Source organism: Panulirus ornatus, chromosome 23 (genome assembly GCF_036320965.1).
Source record: "Panulirus ornatus isolate Po-2019 chromosome 23, ASM3632096v1, whole genome shotgun sequence".
Taxonomy (NCBI): Eukaryota; Metazoa; Arthropoda; class Malacostraca; order Decapoda; family Palinuridae; genus Panulirus; species Panulirus ornatus.
Window position 1 is genome coordinate 3,879,643 of NC_092246.1, and position 15,358 is coordinate 3,895,000.

At 48.7% G+C, this 15,358-nt stretch overlaps 1 protein-coding gene across 6 annotated transcripts in view; it reads left to right on the top strand.

The window, feature by feature from the left end:
• LOC139756726 (SPARC-related modular calcium-binding protein 1-like) overlaps positions 1–15,358 on the top strand; it is a 218,842-nt gene that overhangs the window by 51,891 nt on the left and 151,593 nt on the right. For 5 of the 6 annotated variants that reach the window (XM_071676427.1, XM_071676429.1, XM_071676428.1 and 2 more), the window contains exon 2: positions 14,752–14,805. The exons of the other annotated variant lie outside the window; for it this stretch is intronic. In XM_071676427.1, coding sequence (XP_071532528.1) covers positions 14,752–14,805 — 54 coding nt within the window. The remainder of the gene's footprint in view (positions 1–14,751; positions 14,806–15,358) is intronic. 6 annotated transcript variants of the gene reach the window in all.

The following is a 15,358-nucleotide window of genomic DNA, read 5'->3' on the forward strand; positions in this document are numbered from 1 at the left end:
GATCCACTTTAGTCTGGCATTATATTAAATGTTACTTTAGTATCTGCAGTAATTATTTATTATTATTGATATTATTTTTATTAGTTATCATTATTATTATTATCATTATTATTATTATTATTATTATTATTATTATTATTATTATTATTACTTTGATAAAGGAATGATAACATATGGTTTTAAAATCTTTTAAGTCGAATACATTATAGTGAACGTTTGTAGAACCTGTTGTTCGTGCTGATAAACAATTTCCCTTAACAAATTTTATTGATATCACAGATTTCACGTCGACTGTTAAATCACTTACACAACGGGCGAAGTGTTTTCAAACTTCCAATTAATCTCCCTTACCTAGACGTCTGTTAACGTACAGACGTGTCCGTCTCACGGGTGGATCGTGGTGAGGGAGATAATGTCGCCTGGTTTTGTCTGTGTAACCAACCCAGATTGTAGTGGACGGGTTGTCAACAGCTCCGTAGAAAATGGATAAAGGTGGGGTTGCATGGGGAGTAAAGGTGGGGGTTGCATGGGGGGTAAAGGTGGGGGTTGCATGGGGGGTAAAGGTGGGGTTGCATGGGGGGTAAAGGTGGGGTTGCATGGGGGTAAAGGTGGGGTTGCATGGGGGGTAAAGGTGGGGGTTGCATGGGGGGTAAAGGTGGGGTTGCATGGGGGGTAAAGGTGGGGTTGCATGGGGGTAAAGGTGGGGTTGCATGGGGGTAAAGGTGGGGTTGCATGGGGGGTAAAGGTGGGGGTTGCATGGGGGGTAAAGGTGGGGGTTGCATGGGGGGTAAAGGTGGGGGTTGCATGGGGGGTAAAGGTGGGGGTTGCGTGTTTATTTTCACCCCACGGGCGAGGCAGCTGTTCGGGGTGGTTAAGAGTAGCTAGTGGGCTATTGGCAAGCTGTCGCCACGTCAGGTGATTAATGAATTCCCGCTTTAGGAAGGATTTTGAGGAGATGGTTGGTGGTATAGCCGAGAGAGAGAGAGAGAGAGAGAGAGAGAGAGAGAGAGAGAGAGAGAGAGAGAGAGAGAGAGAGAGAGAGAGAGAGGTTTGATGGCGTCCTTGTTACGATGCACTTTTTTTCCCTGGTGGCGACAGCTGAACCACAAGCATTTGTACCTAGCGCATTTAAATTCAAGTTAGTAAACATCAGGTCATTTATCAGGGTAAACTTCGGGCAGCTTAAAATAGCTTGAACGCCACGTCTGGCTGCGTGTTGAGGGCTGGGGGCACAGTCGGGCTCATGGTGAGGAGGGTGCGCGCTGTGTTCGACTTGGCCTGATCGATTGGATTGCCTCTCGCGCTTAGAACCATTGGTTGATTGGTTGAACCATTGGTTGGTTGATTGGCTGAACCATTGGTTGGTTGATTGGTTGAACCGTTGGTTAGTTGATTGGTTGAACCACTGGTTGGTTGATTGGTTGACCCATTGGTTAGTTGATTGGTTGAACCATTGGTTGGTTGATTGGTTGAACCACTGGTTGGTTGATTGGTTGAACCATTGGTTGGTTGGTTGATTGGTTGAACCATTGGTTGGTTGATTGGTTGATTTAGGCTTTCGTCTTTTGGCCTATGGACTGCGCAGGAGGGTACGGTCAGGATAGACCCACCCATCGGGTCGACTCGGGCCACCTTCAGGTGTTCGTGGGGTTAATTCCAAGAACCATCCCGTTGTGAGTGTATGCACAGCCCGTGGCCTTTAAGACGAGCAGGTCGGGGGGAGGGAGGGAAGAAGGAGGAGGAAGAGGAAGGGAGGAGACGGAGTGGTTTGTCTAGGCGTTCTTTTTGAGAGAGACGTCTCGTCAGTACCAGGTGATCTTATGCGACACCACGTTCATGATGCCATGCATTAATCTCTTTTGAGTGCGACGGTTCGGCCACTAAACACAGACGAACGACCCTTGGGCATGACGGTGAAGACGATCCCCCAAGCATGACGGTACGACCTTTGGGTATGAAGGGACTGGCCTTTGACCTGACCATGACGGGTCTAGGACACCCGTAGGTCAATGCCGACGTGATCAAGCGCCGTACAGCCCGTCGTGCTCACGACTGGTGGGTGTGTGTGTGTAAAAAGAAACGCACAGCAAACCAAACCGGACGGGGGGGGTCGCCCTCCACCCCCCCTTCCTGGCGTTGCCTGGCGCACCTGGGTAGGCGTTAAATCCTCGTCACGACCGTCGCCATGCCACCACCACAACACAGGTGTCCGGCCGCTGTTGCTCTGGGTTATCTGTGGGTTCGTGCATGAAGAGCGGGAGTCTGGTGGTGGTGGTGGTGGTGTTGGTGGTGGGTGGTGGAGAAAGGAAGGAGAATTATTAATTCTGGGGGAGGAATGACTTGGAACGCTGCTGAAGGTGGATAGAAGACATATATGTATGCAGGATTATATAGACCGGCTCTCAGTGGTTATATAGAGGTATGTATATATATGTGTATATAGTGTACGGATGATTTTGGATGATGAAGGTATAAAGGTTGATGGAGATGATAACAGTTTTGAAGATAAGGCTTTGCACTTGTGTGAGGGAATATGAAAGGTACGGGAAAGGGTGAAGACCCTTTTTTCTTCAAGGGTGTTGGAAAGCCAGTGTTGTGAACGCGGAGAATTGTAAATTGGTAGCAAGTCTGTTGCCAGATGTCGCAACAGCTGGATAAGGTGATTGAAGAATATCAAGGAAACTGTCTCTCCCCCACCCACCCCTTCCCTAAACCTGTTGCCCCACCCGCTGGGGTTGGATAGGAAGACCCACGTCATTCCCACCTCCCATGGGTTTTTTTTTTTTAGGGATAGGAAACTTGACCCTTTCCTTGTGTGTGGGACAGGTAAACTTAGCCCTTCCATTTTGTGGGACTGAAGAACTTTTCGTCCCGTGTGTGTGGGTGGGTGGGTGAGTGGGTGGGTGGGTGAGGGAGGACTATGATTCCTTTGGTGTTGTAGCGTCACTTAAGTGTTGGGGTCAGGGGACTGACTCTTCTGTTGTTACGTTACCCTCGGAAGTCTGCTGCTGCTGCTGCTGCTGCTGCTGCTGCTGCTCCTCCTCCTCCTCCTCCTCCTCCTCCTCCTCCTCCTCCTCCTCCTCCTCCTCCTCCTCCTCTTCTTCTTCGGGCTTCGAGGGTTTATCCTCCACGAGGAAGGATTCTTCCCTGTCCTTTCCTCTCTGTTACAGTAAGGGGGGAAGGCCCACTTGGGACACCACCCCCTTCCCCCCGATCCCTTGAATTCCCTATACTATTGCAATGTTTTATTAGAATTCTGTCTATGATCAACATTGTCATGACTGAGTGTAAAGTCATACATAAACTAAAGCTATGGCGGTATGTTCTTTGCATTCTTTCCAGCAAGTTGTCTTTGTTTCTTGCTTTGAAACGTCGTGTGTGTGTGTTTTTTTTTTTTTTGCTTGCATCTTTCGAAGACAGTTCGTTGTCGAGATGGTCTTAGCAGTTTAGAATCATGAAGGTTTTGATCACATTACCCCTTAAGAAGTGTCGTTCTGGAAGGCCTTCCCCCACCTCTCCCCATGACCTCAGCCCAACCTCCCCCTCTCTCCCTTTGCGTTGGGCTGAAAGCTTGGAGGGGAACCAGGACCCTGTGGGGGTCCCTGAGGCCAGCTCGGACCCACGTGTCATCCTCTTACTACGTATGACAGGTGTACTGTCCCCATTGTACTTGCCTCCACTTACGCCATACGCTCTCTGTACGTGCCTTCACCTACGCCATACGCTCTCTTTACTTGCTTCCACGTACGCCATTAGCCATGTACCCTTCACCCATGCGACCACTGTCTGTCTGAATGTCTATACAAGTAAAGATTTGAGAATTCAGTCTCTCAAATAGGATTATCCGATTCACCCAAGAATTTTGCAGTTCATCTCGAAATGATTCTCACCGTAAGAGGAAAAAAAAAGGGGACCCCCGTCCGCCACATGGTGAGGTGAGTGTGCTGCAATAAAGTACCAGGATAGTGCTGGCTTCACACGTCCTGGGAGACACACATCTCTCTCTCTCTCTCTCTCTCTCTCTCTCTCTCTCTCTCTCTATATATATATATATATATATATATATATATATATATATATATATATATATATATATATATATATATATCTCGTGTGTGTGTGTGTGTGTGTGTGTGTGTGTGTGTGTGTGTGTGTGTGTGTGTGTGTTGCGTGGGCGTGCGGTTTGGTCAGTCTGCATGTGATTGGGAGGCCAGCACGTGACCCGGCATCAGTACCCGTCGCGTTCGTCGGCCATCTCGTCCCTCTCTGGGGGCCAGCCAGCAGACTCCCCAGCAGAACCTGTTGCTGCTGCTGCTGCTTCTTCTGCGTCTCCTCCTCTCGGCTAGTTAGCCACACGACCCTCCTACCCACCATTGTCCTTGTGATGGCCATTTGCCTGGAGCAGGTACATTTCGCGAATCCTGAGTTCGGGGGTGTGAGAAGCCGCTATATCGCTTGTATCTACGATCGTGTTGGACTTGGTGACTGAATGTCTGTGTCGTCTGCGACTCAGCTTGGGTGAGTGAGGCTGGAGGTTTGACGTGCTGCAGCAGGAGGGTGGTGCTCTCCGTGCACCGTCACTCCAGACTCGTGCGTTCGTGCACGTTCCCAGGAACGTTTATGCCGCTGGTCGGAAACGTTTTCCTGTTACACTGTGGTGGAGCCTTCCACCCGTCGCTCATTGTACCAGTTCGAAAATACGGCCGCCATTGGACATCGTCGTGAAACGTTTCCCTGACTCAACGTTTTCGTTCATTTATACTTTGCCTCTTCAGAATTCCTCGCGTCTTTGGCCGTACGACGTGTCTGTGGTGCCGTCGTGGCCCAGACTGAGTCTCTGACAGTCGTACACGAACGCTTGTTCTGTATGTGGCCACGACGGGGGTTGGGGGATGGGAGGGGGATCACACCACACGGTCCAGTTGAGACAGTTTCTGTAAAGTTACACTTTTGCTCGCCTCATTTGCATACACATTTGGGCAGTGGCATCGGGTTAACTCTGGCCACTTGATATGGAACAGGTTATGTGAGAAATCCCGAGGTTCGATTTTTAGCCATAAAAGCACCCACTTTCACCTCTTTTATTCGGTGATCATTGTCAAGAATCCTTTCCCAAACCAGTTTCCTCAAAATCATATGTTCAGATTGTGGTTCATGCAGTACAGATAAGAATGAGACGGGGATCGTGAAGCGATGAGACTGGGAAGTTAAAGCGTCCTCCTCCCCACACACATACCGGAAATACAAGGTCAGAGGGTTGGAGGCCCAGGGGAATGCTGGGTAACTGGGGGGTGGGCGCCTACCACTGGGGTAAAGTGACAGGTTGAGATCAGCTATATGTCTCTACCGTTGGTTGGACCCTGGGTCTCAGAACCCGGGTTTTCCTCATGCATATTACCTGGTTTGGTGATCGCTGTGATATCTTCCGCTGGGGGAAGAGATAGGGGCCACGCGAGTGTGTGTGTGTGTGTGTGTGTGTGTGTGTGTGTACCAGACGGACGTCATATACATACATCATTACCGTGTCCTTTTAGTTTCCCTCCCTAGCCCAGTTTATCAGCGTGGACATCACCCACACCCCCCCTGCCCCGGACTGCCCCTTGAACACGGCAGCGCCTTCTCTCTCTCTCTCTCTCTCTCTCTCTCTCTCTCTCTCTCTCTCTCTCTCTCTCTCTCTCTCTCTCTCAACGGCTTCGATCCGCCAGTTTATTTGTTTACTCTCCGAGCAGCAGCTTTACAAAAGAGAGAGAGAGAGAGAAAAAAAAAAAAAACCGGATTATTTTTAGTATGATAAGAGGCGGCGCGGGTTTGAATCCTCCTGGGAAAGCATTAGGGGCGTACGTGCCGTGCCGGACGGACGGCCCAGCGACGCTCCCAGTTATCGCCCTGTCTTGCCCCCACCCCCCCCATAATTGCGTGGGGGGTTGGGGGGAGGAGTGGGTGAGGTAGGTGGGTACAGTGGGTAAGGATGGGGGGGTGGGGGAGAGACAGGGTTGGGGGGTGGGGGATGGTAAGACAAGGATAGAACACGAGGAGGTATAGGGATAGACAAGGGTGGGGGTGTGGGGTGGGGGTGTTGGGTGGGAAGGGGGTGTGGGGTGGGGTGGGATGGGGGTGTGGGGTGTGGGGTGGGGTGGGGTGGGATGGGGGTGTGGGGTGTGGGATGGGGGTGTGGGTGTGGGGTGGGATGGGGGTGTGGGGTGTGGGTGTGGGTGTGGGGTGGGGTGTTGGGTGGGGGTGTGGGGGTTTGGGGTGGGGGTGTGGGGTGGGGGTGTGGGGTGGGGGTGTGGGGTGGGGTTGTGGGGTGTGGGTGTGGGGTGGGGTGTGGGGTGTGGGTGTGGGGTGGGGGTGTGGGGTGGGGGTGTGGGGTGTGGGGTGTGGGATGGGGGTGTGGGGTGGGGTGGGGGTGGGGGTGTGGGGTGGGGTGGGATGGGGGTGTTGGGTGTGGGGTGGGGTGGGATGGGGGTGAGGGGTGGGGGTGTGGGGTGGGGGTGTGGGGTGGCGGTGTTGGGTGGGGGATGGTGTTTGTTGTAGTGGGGGGGAGGGGGGGAGGGTGGCGGTTGAGTGCTGTTGAAGCGGCTCCTGCTGCTGCTGATGATGATGCATGACGCCCTTATACACAGGCGAAATAGGGACCGATCTCGTTCGTTCGCTCCTCTACACCCCCCCCACCTCCCCCCCGTGTCACGTCGCGCGGGCAGTGGGTGGGGAGTAGATCCCCTCGAGGGGAGTAGCAATGGGTTGGGGAGGTGGATGTTGCGGGGAGAGAGAGAGAGAGAGAGAGAGAGAGAGAGAGAGAGAGAGAGAGAGAGAGAGAGAGAGAGAGAGAGTGTGTGTGTTACACCTAGTAGCTAGGGAGAGAGAGAGAGAGAGAGGGGGAGGAGGAGGGGAGGAGGATGCCTGGGGGGGGATAGGGTAGGAGGGTTGGGGGTGGGGGTATACACTTCACCGTGGGCCCGGGTTCCGGTAAATACGTAAACATTTATTTTCTTGTTTTCCTTTTTCGTCCACCGGACATTTTTCAAGGCAGGCGCGTGTGAGCGGATATAAGTTCGTTCATCAGCGTCTTCTCCTGACCTAGTTTCCCCACAATCCATTTTCTTTTTTCGTAGGGATGTGTACTCTTGATGCACGTCTCATGCCGAAGGATTTGTTGGCTGAAGTTGGAGTAAATGATAGAGAGAGGTTAAGATATACGTGTAGTAACTCCAGTGTATGTGTGTGTGTGTGTGTGTGTGTGTGTGTCAGTGTGTGTGTGTGTGTGTGTGTGCGTGTGTGTGGTGACCTTGCAGCGGCGAGCCTGGGCCGCGGGTAGCGACCTTCCCGGGGTCTTCTGCTGCCTTCCGGTGGTGCAGTTCCATTTCGTAACGCCCTGCATCCCGTTTTCTGTGGTATGCGGAAGCTGGGTGTTGGCTTCGGGTGTGGGGGGTGTGGGGGTAACTCAAGCGTGAGTTTCTAGTTCGATTCTGTTTTCTGCCGCCAACGGTGGGGACTGTTGCCGGCCGTTGCTTGTCCTGCGATCTGTTGCCGTAAACAGGACCATTGGCAAGTAACGCTTTAAGAAAAATATCTTAAAACAAGTAACGCTTTAAGAAATATATCTTAAAACAAGCGACACTAAGATATATATCTTAAAACAAGTAGCACTTTAAGAAATATACCTTAAAACAAGTAACACTTTAAGAAATATATCTTAAAACAAGTAACACTTTAAGAAATATATCTTAAGTAACACTTTAAGAAATATATCTTAAGTAACACTTTAAGAAATATATCTTAAAACAAGTAACACTTTAAGAAAAATATCTTAAAAACGTATTGAGGTGTTCCACTTATGTTTACAGGAGCGATGAACAGGCGACACTGTAAATTTATTTACAAATGCTTTCACACACACACTTGTAAGCGCTGAGCATTTCCATGATTTTAAACGAATGCCTTTAATACAGGTTCATTTAATTTATAAACGTGAAATTAAGGAAAACATAAAAGAAAATATGGCCTCGAACCCCCTTCCGAAACATTTGCTGCGTGTTATTGGTGTTTTTGCCAACATTTCTTGGCATATGTTCGAGTGTCGACAGCGAAAGAGGGAGCGATTAGAACACGCTGTACAGGTGGGACGTACTTATAAACTTGTTTTATGAACGTTTCCTCTTTCACACTGATGCTCACACACACACACACACACACACACACACACACACACACACACACACACACACGTCTCTTGCATATCAACTGACTTATAAGTCTTTCTTGTGCCTCCCCTGATGATGTGATCATTACACGAAAGTGCACTTGGGAACTTATCGTGTTTCATTTCCCCGTAGTAATAAGAAAAATTCAGCTAATTTCCCTCTCAACATAAAGGTAACTTTTGTATGCATTCTGTTTGGATGTATATACAATGCACATTTAGTCTTACGTGGTATTTTCACATGTGGATAACTTAGCGTCGAGTGGACGGGCTGGTGGAGGTTACTGATGGAGTAATTACTCGCTCTAATGGGGGGGTATATCATTTCTCGTACTGTCATCATCATGGCGAGCTGAGTTGTGCCGACGGCTCGTCCTTGTTGCGGGAGGTCAAGTCATCATTGTAAGTTTCCTTCCCTCTGGCTTGGGACGCTGGGTCGAACGCGACGCGCGTACGTGCGTGCGTCGCGTTCTAGATGGGGGATGAGGAGGTGGAGGAGGAGGAAGTGTTGACGTGATTGTATCCCCACAAGGATGTGTCACTCAAGACACAGTTGTGGGCACAGTGCTTGCAAGTGGACGGGCGCGGCGGCCGGCCAGCCTGCTGTGCGTTGATATTCGACCGTGTCCTGGTTCCGTCAGAAGCCGAGATGCGATGCGGGTTTGGAAGACGCGCTGCGACACTGCGCTCCACTCTCTGTACTGCGTACGGGGCCTCCTCACCTAACCCTTGGGGAAAGTCATATTCATTTACGATGTTAATGTATATATAAATGAAATATATTCTCCTGTAAACACATCGTTTTTAATGCGTGCTATTTATTTTCTCTTTATTCGCGCGTGAATTGGTGTTTATTTTCCTGATGTTATCTCTCGCCTCAGATGTTGGTTATTTCATTATGGTCGATGTTTATCTTAAGAAGTATGATGATGATGATGATGATGATCCCACGGGGGGGGGGGGGGTTAGGGGGGAAGGGACGGTGTTTTGTTAAGGTCATATTTACTTAGCATCCGCCAGGCGCGGGGGGGAGGGGGGGGAGGCTAGGCTTCTCCGTACATTGACACACTTGTTATTCTTGCTCGAGCGCCTGGAGGAGGGAGAGAGGCGCACTCCGGCATCGTCTCGCACTGCGCACACTAGCTTCTGCTGTGCTTGTGCAGTAGCGTGTGTGTGTGTGTGTGTGTGTGTGTGTGTGTGTGTGTGTGTGTGCACTGCGCATGCCGTGCACTGGTTCACTCTGCCGACTGGGTCTTTGATGTACGATGCGCAGACTGGCTTTTGTCGTGCAGTGCGCATGGTCGCCTTCTTTTATTTCACTTGTCTTGCACTGCGCAAGCAAGGTTGTTCTGCAGTGCGCGGCTGTAACCCTCATTCTGTACTACAGACCAGCTTTTGTGTGTGCGCTATGCGGTGCTCTGTTTTACTCGGCGCAGATTAGACTTTATCTGGTAGTGAACATGTTGTACAGTCCCTCATTGCGCTACGCCGACTGCGCTTCTATGTGCACTGTAAAAGATTTTTTCAACGCGCACTTATTTATCGGTTATTTTTGGATTGCGCGGACTAGTTTTTGTTCATTATGTACACTTCCGCAGTGCGCTGCGCAGACTGGCTCTCGGCGTTCCCTCGAGCAGATTGGTTGTCGGTGTAATTCCAGCAGACTGCGCTCCCCTGGCACGTCTCTCTGAATGGCCATTTGTAACACACGCTGCGCAGACCCCCCCCCCCCCACCTTTTACTCGCCAGTCGGACTGAGGTTGGTTGCGCACTTCTCAAGTGGCGGATGCTCTTTTTGCGCAAAGTGGCTCGTCCCTGATGGCTAGATTGCTTTCTACCGTTTACACAATACTGATTTTGTCTGACCTTGCGTACTATTATCCCCACACACAGGATTTTGACCATACTATGCGTGTATCTTGTCGTAGGCAGGTGTTATACTGCGCAGATTCTCTTGAACAGCGACCATCCCCCTCTTGAATGATGCGCAGCCCTCTTGAGTACAGCTCAGACCCCCCTTGAGCACTGCGCAGCTGTATCCTCTTGAGCACTACGTATTCCACCTGCGCACTGTTCTAACTTCTTAAAACACTTGACAGACCTCCTCAAACAGAGCGCAGTCTCTAGAGCACTGCGCAGCCTCCCGTAGAAGACTTGTGTGAATCAGCACCGCGACCATAAGGAGGAAAATCCTCATCAAGTGACACGTCAAGTGGCCCCTGACAGCGACAATAATTATTTACTTGTCAGAGTCAGGCCGCAAGGCGCCCGTCCACATGGGTGGCGTGACGTCACATGCTGACGTCACGTGTTTACAAACATTTCCTGCTCCCACGTGGAGGAGATGTGCGCCCTGCGCAATGCGCTGCGTCACGTGAAATAATCTTTTTCAGACCTATATTTTTTTAAGTTCTTCTAAGTTGTACTTCGTCCGTTCGTGCTATTCAACCGTACAACATAATGAATTTGTGATATGTTAAGGGATTTAGTTATCTGCCAAATGCGTAAGGAAACTTCGTAAATTGGTCCAATCACAACAATACGCAGGACTGGTTGGTATAACGAACAACAGAAGACGTAATGATCCTCTCGAGGGTTGTGGACGTGTCGGGGTAATCGATACGTCACTCGGTTGTGTACCAGTACAACATATACAGAAGTGATCAGGTGATGGGGTTATGATCCGACGGTACAACAGTGATATTCAAGCGTTTGGCTGTATAGGTATAATTAGGTATAATTACGTAATATTAATAATAGTCATATGCTGATAGAAGATATAATAATTATCAGGTTATAGAATTCTATATGTGCTTGATAGACCATAAGATAATTGTCAGATTATAGAATTCTCTATGTATCCAGAGGCATGATATGCACATTAGCTGGCTGGGAAGTGAATATATATATTTTTATAAGACTTAAATGTACAAGAAGTCTGAACGTAAGTGATGTGTGCTCATTACATGCAATGACAGGCCACTCAGTGTGTTTGACCGAGATATTGTTGAAGTGAGGTTTCGTGAACAAAAAATTACTGGGAGGGGATAATGTCTATTTGCCGTGGGTAAGGCATTGGTTCTCCCGTCTTTTGTTTTTTTTTTTCGGGTCGAGTGTTTGAGGTTGTCTGGAGAGTTCCTTCTCTCATTCCCATCTGTTTTAAAAACTATCCTCTGCGCCTCTGTCTGTCCAGTCCAGCCTATCCCGAGATCTAAGCTAGCGTGGCCTATCCTCTCTTCGTCATCCATTGCAGTGTATCGCCTGCTCTGTCGTTCAGTACAACGTATCCCATTTTCTGTCTGTCTTCCATCCACGATAACCTGTTTTTGGTGTATATATTTGTCGTATGTGACTCCGTCTGTCGTCTGCTTTGGTTTACGCCGCGAGTGAAAAGTCACCTTCCGTGTGGCGTCACCGGAGGAGCAGATGCGTCCAGGAACTTCACACGAGATTCCAGAGAAGTCCCTCCCTCCCCAGCTGCTGATCGTAGCGCGCGCGTAGCCTTGAGACTGCGGGAACTCCTAATAGGCCTTGTTAGTGGGGTGAGGGGGGGGTTATATAATGACAACCCTCAGATGTGGTGGAAGGGGGGGGGAGGGTGTTTTCTTCAAAACCCTCGAGCAAAAAATAATTTTTAGGGCAATTCTTCGTCGTGAACGTAGACTGCTGCTCCGCCGCCGCCCCTCCACGCGCGTGTGACGCTCTACTGAGGCCGATCAATACGTAATTGCTGCTAGTGGGAGGTGCATGGCAGCAGTCGCGTAGTGCATGAACTCAGACGTGAGAACTTGGGTTGGGGGGGGAATCGAACCTTGTCCGGAGGGACAAGACGGAGGGAAGGTTTAGACAGCAGGTGGTAATGAAAGGGAGGCCGCGTGTTGTTCCTGCTGCGAGGCCCTAGGAGTCTTTGCCGTGAGGGATCGCTAGCGCGTAGCGATTACCGCACACACACACACACACACACACACACACACACACACACACACACACACACACACAGCTAATCAGTTTAGAGGAAAAGGATCATTCGGTAAGTATGGAAGGCCTGAAACGAAGTGACGGAAGCGGAGGAAGAGCGCACCGTTTAAGGTGGATGTGATGGACGTCTGTTTGTCTGTCTGTTGGTCAACTGGCCTGGCGCCGGGCCGGGCGGGCATGGCGGGGAGGGAGGAGGTGATCACTCATTGGCCACACTGGTGCAGATGGTCGCCCTTGATGAGTGATGGTGCTGCTGCTGCTCAAGCTTTTTTTTTTATTCCCTTTTTTTTTAAGCTTTCTTTTTGTGCTGGGCCATGAACAGTTGCGGTGGCTTCTTTTCGGTTTTCGTGGTCACCTCTGCGCAGTATTTTGGCGTACGAAGACGTGATCGCGTACGCAGGTACATTTTAGTGCGTACGCAGTGGACGACGGTCTCCTGTTTTGCTCGTGGTGATAATTCTGAACCACAGGAAAAAAAAACTCTGGCTCATGTGGTCGTCAGTATCTCTCCCTGACGAATGCCAGTGTCAGTAGCTCATCCTGCCGAATGCCACAGTGTCAGCAGCTCACCCTGACGAATGCCACAGTGTCAGCGGCTCACCCTAACGAATGCCACAGTGTCACTAGCTCACCCTAACGAATGCCACAGTGTCACTAGCTCATCCTGCCGAATGCCACAGTGTCAGCAGCTCACCCTGACGAATGCCAGTGTCAGCAGCTCACCCTGACGAATGCCAGTGTCAGCAGCTCCCCCCTGGCGAATGCCACAGTGTCAGTAGCTCACCCTGGCGTATGCCACAATGTCAGTAGCTCCCGTGTTAGTGGCTCACCCTGACGTATGCCACAGTGTCAGTAGTTCCCCATGACGAACGCCAGTACCAGCGGCTCACCCTGACGTATGCCAGTGTCAGTAGCTCCCCCTGACGAACGCCATTGCCAGCGGCTCACCCTCACGTATGCCACAGAATGGCACATCGATATCATGGTCAATGGAACCATTTATAACTGATTATGTTATTCACCTTTACCAACATGCATTTGAATAAAGTCCAAAGATATCTTAATTAGGTAAGTCATGAGATATTTATAAACTCCCATATAAGAGTATAAGTAAGTAGAGTTAGGCAGGTGGTTGTATGCTCAGAAGGCGTCTGTGATTATAATCTATCCATTTATAAGTCAAACATGGGTAGCGATGATAGGATTTGTGCATAACGTTTGACAGTTATTTACAGAGTCTTATCAGAAACTCAGAAAAGTAAGGTAATTTTTTTTTATTAGGCTGATTGTAGTACGAGACATTGCCTGTCCGTCAGTGTGTGTGTGTGTGTGTGTGTGTGTGTGTGTGTGTGTGTGTGATACATGACTACCAATTTTAATCTTGCACGTACACTAATTTGTTATATTCGTCCACTTGCTCTCTGTACACTTATGCATTGGTACTTCATTTTGATTGGCTCTTAACTAAAGAATATTTTGTATCTGTTTTGTACATGTCTGTTTTGTACATTATTTGTCATTACTGATGATTTTAACATAATTTCTCATATCTCCCATCGGGATTTGGGAATGTTTTTAACTTATGAATAAGGTCTTTTGTACTGTATATACATTGTATGTCTACATGTATGTATATAGGATTTAAGGAAAGAATTCTCTCTAATTATTTATTTATATATATATATATATATATATATATATATATATATATATATATATATATATATATATATATTTATATATATATATATATATATATATATATATATATATATATATATATATATATATATATATATATATATGAGTTGTGTATCATATAAGGATTATTGTAATTTGACAAAGAGAAAAATATAATGGAGGATCCTTTCCTTAAAGACCACAGTGAACGTGTTTGTATGATGTATACCTCTATGTATACTGTTGACGCCATACCTTCCCTGCCCGTCTATACATAATACCCAGACTCCACTGTATACTCTCCCCATTCTGTATACTGTCCTAATGTGTATATCCATGACACTGACCTCACCCCACTCTTCCCTCCCTCACGATACTGTCTAAACTCCCATTTCTGTAGTCCTCCCACTCTCTGTACTATATCCCAGTCCTGTATTCTCCCCACTGTACATTCTCCCCGCAGTATACTCTAACCTCCCATCCTCTCCCCCATCCCCAAGCTTGCTGTACAGCCCTGTTTATTCCTTGAGCACGATAACGATACGACTCCCTTATGAGCACGACCTTGCGACACCATATGAACACGACCTGTACGACCCAGGTGGAGCACCACCACCTTAACTTAACCCCCCCCCCCCCCTCTCCTTCCTCATGGCTTGACCTTTGAACCTGACGGGTCAAAGATCATCCCATCTCCATCTCCATCCCATCCACCCTCTCCCCTTCATAAAGGGGGGGAGGGTCGTACAGTCGTCGCTGGTCGTTAGTTCGTAGGGTCGTGCTCGGGGTGGACGGTCGCTGGGGGAAGGGGAGGGGGGGGACCTTGCATCAGATGTGTGACGTCATACATTGGGAGCGCATGTTCTAATGCATCTCTCTCGTCTACCGTGCAGCCCAGACTACGCAAGCGACCCCGCCATTTCCTCGACCTCCAGATCCAGCGAACGGTGAGTGTGGCGTAACGGGTCCCAGACACCTGCAGGAGTGTCGCTGTGGCAGTAGCAGTAGTAGTAGCAGTAGTCGTATGTGTATATGTAGCAGTAACAGTATGTGTATATGTAGCAGTAGTCGTATATGTATATGTAGCAGTAGCAGTATGAAGAGATGTAGCTAGGACGCCATCTCTTCGTTGTATATCAACTGACAGTTATACTTCTTTCTTGTATCTTCCTGATGATGTGAACATTACACGAAAATGCACTTGGGAACTTTTCGTGTTTCATTTTCCCCGTGGACTCATAGGAATATATATATATATATATTATATATTTATATATTTATATATATATATATCTATATATATATATATTGGAAGAGATGACAATTCAGCGCTGTGATCAAATGAATTCCTTAACCTCGTGGAAATGAAACTCGATGATAAGTTCCCAAGTGCACTTTCGTGTAATAATCACATCATCAGGGAGACACAAGAAACAAATATGACAGTCAGTTGACATACAACGAAGAGATGTAGCTAGGACGCCATCTCTTCGTTGTATA